At 38.7% G+C, this 16,695-nt stretch overlaps 1 protein-coding gene across 1 annotated transcript in view; it reads right to left on the bottom strand.

Annotated features, from left to right (window-relative positions):
* Positions 1-16,695, bottom strand: part of LOC122548904 (protein FAM135B-like) — a 372,254-nt gene that overhangs the window by 138,595 nt on the left and 216,964 nt on the right. The window contains exons 6-7 of the mRNA XM_043687860.1: positions 10,293-10,466; positions 9,296-9,422 (exon numbers count right to left, since the gene is read on the bottom strand). Coding sequence (XP_043543795.1) covers positions 9,296-9,422; positions 10,293-10,466 — 301 coding nt within the window. The remainder of the gene's footprint in view (positions 1-9,295; positions 9,423-10,292; positions 10,467-16,695) is intronic.

The following is a 16,695-nucleotide window of genomic DNA, read 5'->3' as shown; positions in this document are numbered from 1 at the left end:
AGATGTTAGGGGTAGGTTCTTTACTCAGCGAGTCGTGAGTTCATGGAATGCCCTGCCAGTAGCAGTGGTGGACTCTCCCTCATTATGGGCATTTAAGCGGGCATTGGATAGGCATATGGAGGATAGTGGGCTAGTGTAGGTTAGGTGGGCTTGGATCGGCGCAACATCGAGGGCCGAAGGGCCTGTACTGCGCTGTATTCTTCTATGTTCTATAAATCTGCTCACAGGATTTTGAGACAGCTCCAAAAATTAACCTGGAAGGATAGGCTACAAGGAACAACTAGAAAGCTTTTCTTTAAAAAATACTACAAAACAAACAACTTTCCACAAACTAACAAATATCATTTGTGAATTTAACAACAAAAAAAATTAAACCAAAATTAAGCTAATGTTTGCATTGAGTCTGCTCCATCATTCAATGAGATCATGGTTGCTCTAACAATCCTCAACTCCACTTTCCTACCTTTCCCACAAACCTCGACTCTCTTACTGATCAAAAATCTCTCTCTCAACACTGAATATACTTACCAACCAACTTTTACAGCTCCCTGCAGTAAAGTATTCTGCAGATTGACTCCCCTTCAAATCAAATCCACATCATCTCTGCCTTATACACTGAGATTGTGCTGGGCAAAAGTGAGGAATGCAGATGCTGGAAATCAGAGTCTAGACTAGAGTGGTGCTGGAAAAGACAGCAAGTCAGGCAGCATTGATGTTTCGGGCAAAAGCCTGCCCCGGTCCTAGATTTTGCCAAGGGAGGAGACAAACTCTTTGCATCTACCTGCCAAGCTCCCAGATAATCTTATCTATCTCCATTAGGTTGCCTCTCATTTCTCTACATGCCAATGAAAGCAAACCCAATCTACTCAGCTTCCAGCCTAGTGAATCTTCTCTTGACAGCCTCCAATGTCAGTGTATTTTTCTTCAGGTAAGGGGACCAAAGCTATTCACAGTATTGAAGGGTGGTCTGATTAGTGCCTTGTATAGTTTGAGCTCGATTACCTTGGTTTTAAACTCCATCCCATCTGAAATAAAGGTGAACAGTAATTTGCCTTCCATTGCGATTCATGCATGGAGGCTGCAGCTTTAGATTAGATTACATTACAATGTGGAAACAGGCCCTTCGGCCCAACAAGTCCACACCGACCCGCCGAAGCGCAACCCACCCATACCCCTACATTTACCCCTACCTCACACTACGGGAAATTTAGCATGGCCAATTCACCTAACCTGCACATCTTTGGATTGTGGGAGGAAACCGGAGCACCCAGAGGAAACCCACGCAGACACGGGGAGAACGTGCAAACTCCACACAGTCAGTCGCCTGAGGCGGGAATTGAACCCAGGTCTCTGGCGCTGTGAGGCAACAGTGCTAACCACTGTGCCACCGTCTTTCCCCATTAAAATAATATATAGCTCATCCATTCTTCCAAAACCTCATATTTTCCCACATTCTATTCTAGCTGTCACATTTTGCCTAAAGTTTTAAACTGTCTATTATCCCACTACCTCCACCCATGCTTTTCTTGACTCTGTTTTCTATTAGTTAGCCAATCCTCTATCCATGTTGATATACTACACCCAACACCATGTGCTCTTATCAAACATTGTCTGAAATCCCAAACATATTACATCCACTGCTTCTCTTTTATCTATTCTTGATTGTCACCTCCTCTATGAATAGTAATACATTTGTCAGGCATGATTTCCCTTTTATGAAGCCATATTTTCATTGTGTGATTATATTGTGTATATCTAAATGCCCTGCTATTACATCCTTTATTATAGATTCATACATTTTCCAAAATAACTTCTGTAAAATTATAGTTTATTGTTTCTGTCTCCCTTACTTTAGTGTTTCAGCAATGTAAAGGTGGCAGAAATCTGATTGGAGGAAGAACGGAATTGCAGGAAAGAGTATAGAGGTTTGGGAGATGAAAACATATTCAAGAACATAGCAGAGGAAACACAAGTTGGAATTGGGGTGAGGATGGGGGGATTGGATCATGGGTGAACATTTTGAGGAGTGACTTAGTAATGGATGTTTTGTCAGTGAGGGAGACAGTATGTGGAGAAAGGGCAGAATTAACAATATCAGCTAACAATCAACCCTGGATGAGACATTTGGTGGTTAATAATTTGATCACTGTAAGATTGAGGAAGCAGAAGGTAGGTGCCCTGGAGCTGGGGAAAGCTAAGATAGGAGATGGGAAAGAATCCAGAGGAAAGTTTGAGTTCAGAGCTAGAGATGTGATGAACACTGAATGAAGCTGATCACAGTGAGATAGATGAAGAAGCCAGCTGAATGGATGGTTTTAATCATGATGACACAAGTCCATGTTCTTCTCGTACTTGTTGTTGATGATGAGAGTGAAGTAAGCTTGGGAGCATCATTTCTTAAACTGGTCTGTGATGCAAAACATTTTGCATTTAAGATGATTTTTGAATAGTAAAGAGATTTGGCAATGAAGGACAGTGTCTAATAATGCTTTATGTCTTCCAGCCAGACATTGTGAAGGATAGACAAACCAGTTTTCTGCCATAAACATTCAAATATGCATCCCTCTGACTTAAATGAATTGGGGAGGGTAGTATACCAAGACAATGTCTAGGGTGAGGTGAAGCAATAGGTTTAAAAGGAGCCAAGGTCTCAAAAGCGGAGGAGAGGATGTGATTAGCAAACTCGCAGCTCCAGAAATGTCATGCCAAATTGAGAGACAAAGGGAGATAGTTGGGATTCAATAAGTATCGCAATAAGTGGCTTGAGAGAAAGTTTCTTCCGGAGCAAACAATGGAAGAGGTGTCAGGAGGGAAAAGGGAATGTGCACTTTATAACATCACCTAACATTGGGGTTTAAGAGAATGGGATATTGGTTTGCAAACTGTACTGTAGAAATGGGGTCCATGGAAAATGTTGATCTGATGGACAAGGTGAGCTCAAGTAGTGCACAAAGGAAGACAAGAACAAAATTGTAATTAGATTGGGGTAAATCTTTCAGGGTACCAGCTCCATGGTATTAAGGCCAACAATCAATCCTACTGCATGCATTAAATAATTTACTACAAAGCACTTGGCTCATTTTGAGCTATGTTAGGGATTTCTTTTAAAAATTGAACCCCTTGATTTGTACTCCCTCTGAATAAATCAGGAGTAGAGTGTACTTGAGAATAATTACATCAGTTACTTGGGAATAGCTACATCAAGCTAATTGCAGCGATAAGAATAAACAACCATGACATGCAGATTTGAAGGTTTGCAAAACATCAATTAGCAGCAGATTGCTAGTGAATAAAATGCTTAGTCTGTACAGGACCAAAATGCTTCCGACTGACACTTGACAGTCTTTGAACAATATACTTGCAGGTGTTATGACAACTGTTTAATCAACTGTACTGAACATGTGTCTCTACACAGACTTACTTATTATCAAAGCTTCTCTGTATAACGGGCCAGAATTCTCTACTGAAGGCAACATTGGTGCACCTACAGTTATATGTTGCAGTCTAAACGTTTAATGCATTTACAACACATCTGCTGTGCAACTATGCAACATCAAAGAGAGGCCAGGAGTGAATGAGAAGCAGCATGGATAATATAATTGATCGGCAAGTGCTAACCTTGTCAGCAACACCACTACCCAATGATTCGATAAAATAAAATCGTTAAATGATTTGGTCTGTGTGGCAGATGATATTGTTTTTATTAAAAACCTTGTAAAATGGATAATAATATGTGAAAATATGTATCTTGTAGAAAAAAACGTAATGTCAGTTTGAAAAGTGGTGCCTTCCACTTGTATTTAAGTTAATGCCAAAGTAGTTAAAATGCAATGATGAGTTCATATTGTGATTTAAAAAGTCCTAATAATTTTTTTTAAAACTAGCTCATTCAAATTATATGTTGCACAAGTTTTCTTTCTGGAGATCTGAAGTGGGTAACTTCTCATTTCCCCACAATAAACTCCATTTTTCACAGTTATTCAGCTTGCTCCCCACCACACTTCAGATATTGCACAGTATCAGAAAAATGTCAGGACAGAGTAAAAAAAAATTCATACCGATTTCTTCTGATCTGCAATTAATTATGTTGAGGCACATGTCAATCTGCAGACTTTGAAAATTTAAGGAATTACACTCAATGAGAGGAGGCAGTGTAAAATTAAAATAAATATTTTTTCAAATACAAAGTACAGTACAGTTTGTAGCAAGGAAAATACAAAGAAATTAGTAAGAGCTGTAGGAAAGTGAATACAATACAGTCAGTTCTTCTATTCTTTGATGGCTGTGTTCTTGTGCAACTGCTGTGTTATAGAAAAGTCATGCTTTAAAGTACTGGTGCTGTAATCACATGACAGCCAACAGACATTTTAAAAGTTTGCACTTTAGAAACAGCTTTCCCAATTCATCAATCTCGTTACAGCAAATTTGTATTGATAAAATAGAGTCATAGAGATGCACAGCATGGAAACAGATCCTTCGGTCCAACTCATCCATGCCAACCAGATATCCCAACCCAATCTAGTCCCACCTGCCAGCACCTGGCCCATATCCCTCCAAACTCTTCCTATTTATATACCCATCCAAATGCTTCTTAAATGTTCCAATTGTAGCAGCCTCCACCGCTTCCTTTGGCACCCCATTCCATACCCTTACCACTCTCTGTGTGAAAAAGTTGCCCCTTAGGTCTCTTTTATATCTTTCCCCTCTCACCCTAAACCTATGCCCTCCACCACTTCCTCTGGCAGCTCAAATAACAGACTGACCTGTACAACCTCCCCAGGAAAGTCCATGCTAGAAGATTTTTAAAAGTGTATTAAGCGAAATAAAATCCATGGCTAAGGCTACAATTGGCCCCTTAAAGACAGAAGCAGGTATAATTTGTGTTAAAAACAATGGAATGATGGATTTGTGAATAGATAAATAGGACTAAGTCCTCATGGTAAAGGAAATAGATGAATGATGTGACAAGAAACAAAAATAATTTAACAGACGAGCTTCCAGATTTAACTAAAGGACAAAAATTGTTAATAGAAAGAAGAATTCAACCAAAACTTGACACTTTCAGAACCTGATTCTTTCCACGGCACATTGTAAAGGGAGGTGAGCAAATTTTTAATCATGATCATCGAAAACTCTCTGATTCAGGAATTATTACTTTAGGTTCAAAAATTGTCAATGTCAGTCAAGCATTGAACAAGAGTTGAGAAAGAAGCCAGTAAATGATAGTTTAACATCTGTTGTGGGGAAGTAAAAAAAATTGCCATAAGGTTCTGAGCAACTGAGCTCTTGATCAAATTGGAATTGATCAGAGAAAATCAAAATTAATTTGTAAACATTAAATTTCATTTATTTTGTCAATTTTTTTCGAGGAGCTCACTAAATCAGAGGATGGTCAATCTCTACCACAGAGAGGCTGTGGTGGCCAGTTTACTGAGGATATTTAAGAATGAGCTTGAGAAAGTTTTAAATATTACAAGGCAGTGAGGTCGAGGATTAGCTATGTTCACATGGAATGGCAGAGCAAGCGCAAAGAGCAAATAGCCTATTCCTGCTGCTCGTTTCTATGTTTCCAATATGTGTTAGAATACAGAGTGTAAATATTCTACATATGAATTTCTGGATGGCATCGATAAGACTCCATATTGTTAGCAATAACATTAAACCCAATGAATTGAAGAAAAGCTGGTAAATTAACCATGAATTAGCTAGGTTGTAGGAGACAAATGAGTACAGTTAATGGGGCATGTATTCCAATTGCTGAAAATGTGTTGCTAGAAAAGTGCAGCAGGTCAGGCAGCATCCAAGGAGCAGGAGAATCGACGTTTCGGGCATGAGGGGCTCATGCCTGAAACGTCGATTCTCCTGCTCCTTGGATGCTGCCTGATCTGCTGCGCTTTTTCAGCAACACATTTTCAGCTCTGATCTCCAGCATCTGCAGTCCTCACTTTCTCCATGTATTCCAATTGGCAGCTTATGATTAGTAGTGATTCTAGGGATCTGCTTTCTGCATTTCAATATATTTATCAATTACATAGGTGAACAGAAAGCTGTACAACTACGTTTGGTGATAGCAGTATCTGAAGTTACAGTGTAAGTACTGAAGCTGGAAAAGTGTCTTGACAGGTTAAGCAGGTGGATAAAATCGTGTAGCTGAATGGAAAGATGGTGAGACGACATCTACTTTGGACCAAAGATTTAAAAAGGTTTGTCTAAAATCAGTTTTGAATGAGGTATTATTTCTTATAGATAAACATTGGAGACAAAGATCTTCAGCTGCTGCCCCCAAGTTTGTACTTTTCCAAAAAAATCCATCCCCCTACCTCAACCAAGTTTTCAGACTGTTCACTAGTTTCATGTTTCATTTAGCACTGATGCCGTCCTCTACAGTTACAGGTTAATGTACTCCTGTTGTTCTATTTGACTCTGAACTGAGCCTCTGATCCTGTATACACACCGTCTGCACCTAAAACGTTATTCTATCATTTCCATTCTGCATTATTTCCATTATCCATTGGACATACTCCCATCTTCTACAATATCAACTTAACTTAACCTCTTCTGATTTGATCCTGCTCGAGCCCATCATCATTATCTATTCTCACCTAGATCAGCTACCAATTATAGAACAGTATTAAAATGTTCATTCTTGTTGCACTTACTAGTTGATGTGTGCTATGCATCTTAAAAGATCTATCATCTCTATTTTTGTGAAATCTAAATTCTTATGACTCAGGCAGGAATGTAGATGCCTGGGCTCTATCCTTCACTGTTTCATCCTAAACCCCTCCGCATTACTATTTCTCCGAGAGATGTTACAAACATCAGGGTATTATGGTTGGGTAAATTAAGATTAGAAATAGGAATAACAGAGGAATAAGTCATTCTGTCCTTTGAGTCTTGCCTATAATTCCATAAGATCAATATCAGTCTTCTAAGTTGCTCAATAAACCCAGCCCATCACTCTCTCGGATACAGAATTCCAAAGTTTAATAATCTTTTGAGTCATGAAATTTCTTCTCATCTCAGTCCTAAATAGCACAACTTTTATATAAACACTATCTGCTAGCTCTGGACTATTAAGACAGGAGTCTCAGTTACTCAGTATTAATTCCAGTCAAGCTCCCTAAAAATGTTAAACATTTCCATGACTTCACCTGTCCTTCTGTTACATACCAGAGAATGTAAGCCCATTCAATCCAATCTCTCATCAACTCCACTCTAGAAATCAATCTACTTTGCGGAGTTGGTTGCTTACTGATAATGTCACTAGAATAGTAATCCAGAGCTACAGACTAATGTTTTGGGACACGGATCAAAACCCACCATGGGAATTGGTAATATTTCAACTGACTAAAATCTAGATTTAAAACACTAATGATAATCATGAAATCATTGTTGATGATTGTCTTAACAACCTATCAGATTCACTCATGTGATTCAGAGAAGGAAATATGTCTTTATTAACAGGTCTGACCAAATCTTCAGACCCACAGCAATGTGGTTGACTCTTAACTGCCCTCTGAAATAGCCTAGCCACCTCAGTTAAAACAATTGCTAGAAAGTCTCAAAAAAACATAAATCAGATCAACCTGCTGTTGATCTAGGCACTGGAAGCAATGCCAAACACAGACCTAATGACCTTGCAAAATCTTTCTCAGCAATATTTGATGGCTGGTGCCAAAATTGGGAGAGCTGTCTCAGGGACTGTTAAGCAGCAGTGTGTGTAATGGAACAGACTAAAGCCACTCAAAACATGTGATGGAAATAGCCTAGACCCACTAGCGTTTCTTATTTTAAAGGCAAGTGCAAGACATTGCATTAGATTAGATTAGATTACTTACAGTGTGGGAACAGGCCATTCGGCCCAACAAGTCCACATCGACCCGCCGAAGCGCAACCCACTCATACTCCTACATTTACCCCTCACCTAACACCGCGGACAATTTAACATGGCCAATTCACCTGACCTGCACATCTTTGGACTGTGGGAGGAAACCGGAGCACCCGGAGGAAACCCACGCAGACACGGGGAGAACGTGCAAACTCCACACAGTCAGTCGCCTGAGGCGGGAAATGAACCCAGATCTCTGGCGCTGTGAGGCAGCAGTGCTAACCACTGTGCCACCGTGCCGCCCACATTCAGATGCAATTCGATGGGTCAAACTACCAGGTTTGAAACAAAACACAATTTATTAATATATTACCATTAAAATACAGAAAAATAAAAGTAATAGAATTGGCCTAACTAACGATCACAATACTTAAAATAATAAACTATTCATGAACTGCTCCAATATAGTAAGATTCAATAAACACACCCTTGGCAAATGCAAATTCAGAAAAATATATAGGTTTCCATGAGACAGAGACACAGAGACATAGTTGCTTTTACAACCCCAACAGCTACTGAGAGGTAAACTAAAAATCCTAGTTCTGTGGGAGCATGACCATACCCATTCAGGCTACTTCTATTATTCCAAATTTTTCAAAAGAAAACAAGGCTTCACAAGACGTTTACTTTATTGGCTTGAACCATACTGCTCAGCACCTCTGTCTCAACTTCTCTTCACAAAACAAGGACAAAATACACTTCTTAAAGGCATAGTATTGTCACATGTGACACCGTCATAGATACCAAATAATCCCTTACACAAACTGTCCAGATCAATGCCATCACCATCGCTGGAATGTTCTGTCCCACCAACAGCAAGATGCAGCAGAAGTGATGGGATTGTAGTACACAATGGAACTCCAAAGAATTTCCTTTGGAGTCCTTAGCATTGACTCTGGACCACTTGAAGTCTCATGTCATCATGTCAAACATGACCAGGCAAATATTCTGCTGATGACCACATACTGCCCCTCCACCTTCTGCTAGTGAGTCAGTTCTACTTCATGTTGAACACCACTTGGCGGAAGCACTGAGGATGGCAAGAGTGCAGAATGTATTCTGTGGGGAAGCAGGGGATCTGCAATGTCCATCACCAAAAGTGGCTTGACAACACCATCACTGATTTTACTAGTACTAATGACATTAAATTCTTCACTGTCATTAGAACTCAGTTCCCTTATAAATTCTCCAAGCAAATAAAACAAATCAACTATATATGAAAGACATTTAAATAAATCATAGTACAATGCAACTTGACCATAATTACAATACAGTTAAAAAAAAACGAACAGGAAAGGCAAATGCATGAGAGAAATGCTCTGTAGGTCCATCATACAAATATGGCAAAATATCTGAATCTCAGAAATATCCTGCAGCAAAACACTGAGGTGGAAATTCGCTTACCTCAACTGTAAGCTGCTTGTAGTAGCTAGACCCAAACATGAGGTTTTCAAGATTCAGATTTGATACATTCGGTTCCATCTCCTGACCACTTTTCCCAAGCCAGATCCCTTTGCTTAGTCGAGGGAAACTAAGGGACAGAAACAAATGCTAGTGTAATTCAAGAATGTACATGGATAGCATTGGGGTTTATGGGGTTATCAGATGACATTTTGTGATCATTTAGGTGAGGGATGAAAGCATTGGGAATGGAAGATTTATTTTCTGTCATCTCTTCCTTCTTTTAATCAGAGCGAGTATTGCCCAGGTCAGATACAACAGAAGGTAGCACTGTCTTCTACACAGTGCCAGTGTTTAGCCATTACGAACTGTAGAGCATAGTTGGGTATGAGGTTAAGTGTGTTTGCTAATGCAACCTTGGAGTTTGCTTGATTGACATGTGAAGAAATTACCTGGGAGGTTTTTTTTTATACACTGCAAAATTTGTTTTTGTTTTCCTAATCAACACTTCCCCACACACAAAATAAATACTCTCTGTTGGTGACATACAGACATGTCTTGTACTTTTGTATGGAATCCATAACAGATTGGGATGACTTTAGGGTCTGCTGCAAAGTAGACTGCGCAGATAAGTCAACCTTTTTTCTGTTGCTGTTATATTCAATGAATACAAAAGCAAAATACTGTGGATGTGGGAAATATAAATTAGAGCTAGAACAACTAGAAAAAAATTGACAGGTCCATTAGCATCTAAGGAGACAAGTAGAATTAATGAATCATCGACATGAAACTCCAACTCTGCTTCTCTTCACAGATAATGCCTAACATGATGAGTTTTTAAAGTTTGAATTGTTCTTTTCAATAATGGCATTTTACTTTGGGAAGAACCACGCTGTCACTGTTACTATAAAAACTGTTTGGAGGTCTAAGTTACCACACATTTAAGTTTTCTGCTAAGACACCCTTGCAGAAAGTATTGCAATCATATTCACCACTGTACCTTATCAACGGTTGATGTAAAGCAACAAGCGATGCATGCACAGTCACGGATATGACGGAGAGATGGAAATAGTCAAACATGACAGGTACGTGATGATGCAAGCCCCTCCTTGGATGGAAGTGAAGACCCAGCCTCCGGCTGCTGATCAAGGGTATTCCTGCAATGTCACTCAACCTGTTGGCAAACGGGAAAATGGATTTCAGATGTAACTGGGAAACACAGCTCTGACAACGATTCTTCAACATTGGGCAAAAGTAGTCATAAAAATCCTGGAATGATTTACGTGCATTCCAAGTCACTGTTTTAAAAGAGAAAGCATTATAAATTAAATTACCAAAACAAAACCATTATTCATTTTGTGTAAATAGAGAAATCATGGTTACAGAGACATGAGTTCCTGTTTGTTCAGTTCTGATCTTCACAATTCAGTGAAGCCTCTTTTAACTAACCATTTCCATGACACCAAACCTGAAAGAGTCAATTCTCCATTTCATGTAACTATTCATTTATGAAGAGCTATCCAGTTTCTGATTTTTAAGAAGCACACTAACACTGCTTCAGGGTAGATGTTGCAAACAGAAAACATTGTGACCCAAGTAGCTTTGGAAAGAAAAACAAGAAATTGCTGTGAATTAAGCCTCAGAACTACAAAGCAGTAGACAGATTGAAAGGATTAGGGAAGAAAACAAGATAAAATAAATAAGACTTGGGTTAGGTGGTGAAGCCCAGTTTTAAAAGCCTGGCATCTGACAGAAATGAGTTCTCTGGTTATGACAGTTGAATTGATTGTTGATTCAATTTCATTAAATTGGTATGTATTTTTAATTAAATTTAAAAAATTACTTTTCAGCGCTCAGCTATTTTTACAAAATGGTAAATATTATTATCTTGTGAGTATGTCATTTCTTCCTCTCCCATGGGTGTACTGAGTCATGCAAGAAAATCAAAGATGGAAGATAGCAAAACGGTCTGAAGAGAACTCTTGGATTCAGACAAATAATTGCAATAAAAAGTAAAAGTTTCAGCCTTCCCATTCCTTTTGTTTAATGAAACCATAACTTGTACTGTCAACAAAGGCCCACAGCAAGAACAAAAGTCAAAACATTTGGACAGTGTCAACTAACATTCATAGAGAAAAATGAATGGCAAACCCAGAAACATGGTCACCTCTGCACTGTTACACATAGTGAAGTATATTAGTCACATTTCAAGATTACAGGAGTGCAAGTTTTGCATTGAAATGAAGAAAATTATTGGATTGTAATTATGTTCAGCCTCTGATATAATTACATTTTCCAAATACGACTTTTGAATACACTGTTGATAATTAATGATATAACTGTCCTATTGAGTATTACCATACTTCAGTCATTTACTGTTTTTAGTTTGTTCAAGTGAAATGCCAACATCATTATGTGTGACAGGACATCTGCGACACTTAAACTCAGATTCACAGTATAAATGGATAAATATCTGGACCGATTTAATTTCGATTTGCAATAATTAACACTCAGTGCCCAGGATGCCCCAGCCAAAACAACTCTGACACACAGCAATAACTGCTCTTTCTCAAGCTGTGTGTACATTGTTTACATCTACACTGACAAAACGTATTTCTCTTTTACATATTTGTGAAGCCAAGGGTGGAAATGCTAGCGAGCTGCTGTCTGCACTTTGGTTTCAAGGCTAGTATTTTTTGAGTCAGGCCATTACTGATGAAGAAACACAACCACATGTTTCTGACAAAGGGGAAGGTTGTGGCTTAAAAGCACAGAGCTCTCAGAGATCAAATTTCAGCAGGAGGTGGAGGCAGGTAGAATATGAGGAGTTATATATACAGAATGAAAACTGAAGTCTGGGTTAAGCAGCAGGGATTATGACAAAAATGTACTGCTGCTTTTACACTTCTTTTATCAGAGCCAACCACATACTGTATCACTGGGGTGTTACTGAGCGATGGGATGACGATGACTCTGGGGATTCTATGCCATCAGCAATGTTGTGGACTGAGCTAAGGACGTGCTAAGGTTAACCATGGAATCTGGACGAGGTAAAGCTTCTGTAGGAGGCAACGTAATGGCCAATTCCTGTGGGAATTAAAAGAATTGAACTCTACTGAAAATTATACAGAGGCCTGGAAGTTTTTAAAATCACTACATATAGTGCTGTATGTGCCAAAAGCAATTCCAGTAAATCTGTGGCATCATTTTAGTTTTCATGATTTAAAGCACCTTTATTGAATACATTTGCCCTTTAATCCATCCTTACCTTCTGTTCATTTTGTTTGATTGTTGAAATAAAAGTCACACAGGTTCCTAACATATTGATGTCACCTGGCTCTCTTCCTCTCCATCTTTATTTCCATGATTGTTGTGGACAATAAGTCCCCATTTAATATTGATTCACCAGGTGTTGTTTCATTTCAAAGCTATTAATAAAATATATCAATAAATCTATATAATGCTGCGAGTCATTTCCTAATTTATGAAAGACCTCTTGTTCCACGGCTTGCTGTGCAAGTTACCTTTTCCCTAATGCTTTGGTTCCTTCCCTCTGATCTGAAGTTCTTCTTCCCCATACTCTTGCTTCCACCCTCCACTTTTAGTTTTAAAATTCCCAGTGTCCACTGCAGTCATTGCAGACTTCAGAAGGTCCTCTTACCTTATCCTGGCACCCAGCCTAGATCCTGGCCATAGCATCTGCCCAGACCCCTCCTTCTGCCCTAACCTTCATTCCCTCTTCTCCCTGTCCAAAGTTCACATTCTTACATTTAAAATCCCCGATGTATGTCACCACCAAGACTTGAGTTGCTGCTGGCTCCCATTCTGAACTCCTGAACTCTTGGGTTCTATTTATGCGAGAAGTTGGTCAGTGCTACCATTTTCTTTGCTACCAACGTTTACAACTGATCAATGTAAATCTACAATGGGTGGGTGCAATTTTTAACTTTTTTATGATTTATTTATGCAGTATTTACGATTATATTAATATTGTGTTTTTTAAAATATTTTTAAATGTATGCTATTGCAAAATGATTTTATTTATGAATTGATTAATTTAGAAATGTGCAGCATTTTAACTTCAAAAATCATTTTTCTGCTGACAATGTCCTATAGTAGCTATCCATACTGTGTTTCTTGATATTTATTGATTTTTTATGATTTTGCAAATTATTACAGCTTTGAATGAACAGTACTTCAATGTGCATTTGTTTTTCTCAGCAAGAAGTGTCCAAAAGAAGCTAACTTCATTTTTAACACTGATTGCTATCAGAAGTTATAGTTCACTTTAAATTGTGATTTTCAGACATGCAATCACAACTTTAAATGAGGGCTACCTTACTGCCCAAATGCCTGAACATTATCAATTCTTGAGTGAGGTAGTTTCCTTCAGTTCAGCACAGTTAGAATTGAAGCGGATGAAAGCTATTTACTCAAAACGAACCTGACATGTGCAACTTGAGAGTCTACATTTCAAACTTTTAACACATACTCTCAGTTCTGGCACATTCCCTAGTTCACATCGTCCTGTGTCACATCTAAATTATGAAAAGCACTCAGATATATCTTCAATAAATCATTACCCGATTTCTCCAATACTCTCCATTTGAACTTTTAGTTCCACCTTGCACAACTCCACGTCTTCTCGAGTTAATCCACACCAACTGACATTCTTCTTTGAATCTGACATGAGCATATCAACTTGAAGTTCTTTGTCTTTTTCCTGTAAATCTTTCAAGGCCTCATTCCACCATTTCCCTGCAATCATCTCCAGTCCTATTTTACGACTTGAACATTCTACTTGAGCTGTTATAAATACCTCTCCATTTGCTACACCATCAGTGGAATGTTGACGTTTTCTGGTGCACCTCCAATGCAGCTGCAGTCTTGCATGCCTCGCTCTGTCTAAGCGCCTTATGATCTGTCATTGTTTGCTATGATCTGCCTGTACTTCTCACAAACAATTTTTTTCACTCTACTTAGGTACATGCAACAACAATAAATCAAGTTAAATCAAGTCAGTAGCAGAAATTTCAGCTTTTACATCTTTGCTGTTTAGCGTCCCTTTCCAACGGTTGTTGTTCCACTGCTAGAGTTCTGGAGTATTTAGTTACATGAAAGGTGCTATGTAAATGTTTGTTGACATTATCAACAGGTCATTTAAACATTCAAACTAGAGACGTACAACTGTTAACATTGAAATTTTCATCCATCATCCACATGATATGGCATCTCAGTACAGGTACATGAATTAAATGAAAAAACAAAGAATTATGGTAAAATTAGCTGATTTTTGACTCTTGTTCATCTCTCATATGCTTTGGTCAAAAAGCAAATGTGTGGATGGTCTTCATGGTTCAGTCATTTAATGAGTTGCATAGAATTGTTAACATATATTAGCTGACACTGAATGAGCCAGAACAGAAGTTAGCCTCAGGGACAGATGAGACAAGTGAAAATTGAGCTGGGTCTCTGTGGTGCTATATGACTCAGCCACCCTTACAGGAAAATGCATCAGTTCCAAAAGTACATGAGGCCGCCTGGATTATGATTGTTCTAGCACTGTACTCCTCCATTGCTCAACAGCCTTGGCTCAATGTCATGACTCAAAAAGACAGAATGGTCACTGAGAAGAAGTTGCAGCAGTCTGCACACAACTGGATTGTCCCTTAACATTCGTTATCATTTTAGGACAGAAGGGAAGGGAATTGGATGAGAGGAATGCTAAATGTACTGGAAAAAGCAGATCAGAGGAATTCCAGAGTCTGATAACACTAGGTAGCTGAACTAAATTCCATCGGTGTGCATTTTATTATTTTTATATTTACTACATTTCGATTCTGAGCATTGATGAGAATGGGAACAAAATGATAACTTCAAGCTATCCAAGTAAGCAGGCTGAGAAAAAAATTAAAATATTTGCCACTTGGAATAGCCAGATTGCAATGGAATTTTATGAACTTTTTATGGGGTTTTCATTTGTTTTGATGAATTCATGTATTTCTTTTTATCTTTGGCACCTAATTGCGTAAATTTTGAGAGATGATTTGACAGGCTTTTCCGATAACTCACCATTCAAAATTATTGCCTGAATTATTGCACTGAAAACCATGTAAAAATATTGGTTATTAAGAATGTCAAGTGTAGGTACTCTACAAATGCTCATGAGAACTATGAAAAATAGATGATAGCAAATTTCAGATAGCAATCTGTTGCCTTATTTTCCACACCATTAGATACAACTAATTCCTACATTATATACACTAAATATTGGAATACACTAACATATTAGTTGTTAACTGTTTAAAGAATAATTGTGAAAGAATAAGCATGGACAAATTTTAGTTTGTCAAATCCTCTTGAGAGTTAATTAATTAAATATCTTTAATGTGCCAATAAATTTGTTTATCTTCTCAAAAGTTGATCTCCATTACCTTTGAATTAGCTTCCAGCAAAACAAGAAAGAGAATAATGCTGCTTATGGAACACCTTTACAGTCTCAGGCTATCTCGAAGGAGTTCACAGTTAATTTGTTACTTTCAAAGTGCAGTCATTGTTATGCAGGCAAACAGCAAGAAACTGGCATGCCGCAAGCTTCCACAGATAAAATTAAGATAATTAATTAGTGAATCTTTTTTAGCGATGCTTTTGCAAGATAACTGATGAAGAAGACTGCTGTGAACTCCAAATAACGCCATGGGACTTCTGTGTTCTCTTAAACAGGCAAATATGATTGATTGATTGATTTCACTCTACTTAGGTACAAGTAATAAAGCTTTGTTTGAGTTGTACAGGCAGGTCACAGTAAGCAAGGATATATAGATCATAGGGTGAAAAAAAACCTTGGAAAGAGTGACATGTACAGGTTACATCGCATAGGACCTGCGCTAGACAAGATTAACATTATCAAGGTCGGGGGATCCAAGATGGTGGCGACCCAGTAAGACTGAGTCTATAGTGCTCCTCCCAAGACTTGGGCACAGTGGGTCACCTACCCCCTACCAAGCTCACCAAATCATTTATAATAGTTTTGTAATTTAATTAGTTGTGTAATACTACATTTAAACAATTTAATCCTAAGTTAAAATGACTAAAGGGAAGGGAGCCCGCAGCTCTCAGCAAGCAGGAACCCCTCCCCCACACTCTCCAGCTGCAGCAGAGGCGTCCACAGCCGCCCCGGGGGACTTACCAACAGTAACAAGCCTTGCAGAAATGCTTTCCAAGCTTGACTCGAAGATCGATGCTTTTATCGTCGAATCCAGAAATCGTTGGGAGTCGCTCTCGGCCGCGCTGAAGAAGCACGACCGTGAAATTGATGAAATTCAACGCCGAGTCGGAGGGGCGGAGCTAAAGGCCGCGACCTCCGAGACAACCGCTCAATCGGCCGTGGATCAGGCCCGGAC

Source organism: Chiloscyllium plagiosum, chromosome 4 (assembly GCF_004010195.1).
Source record: "Chiloscyllium plagiosum isolate BGI_BamShark_2017 chromosome 4, ASM401019v2, whole genome shotgun sequence".
In the NCBI taxonomy this organism is placed as follows: domain Eukaryota; kingdom Metazoa; phylum Chordata; class Chondrichthyes; order Orectolobiformes; family Hemiscylliidae; genus Chiloscyllium; species Chiloscyllium plagiosum.
The sequence above is the reverse complement of the archived record's forward strand: the minus strand, read 5'-3'. Positions and strand labels throughout refer to the sequence as shown.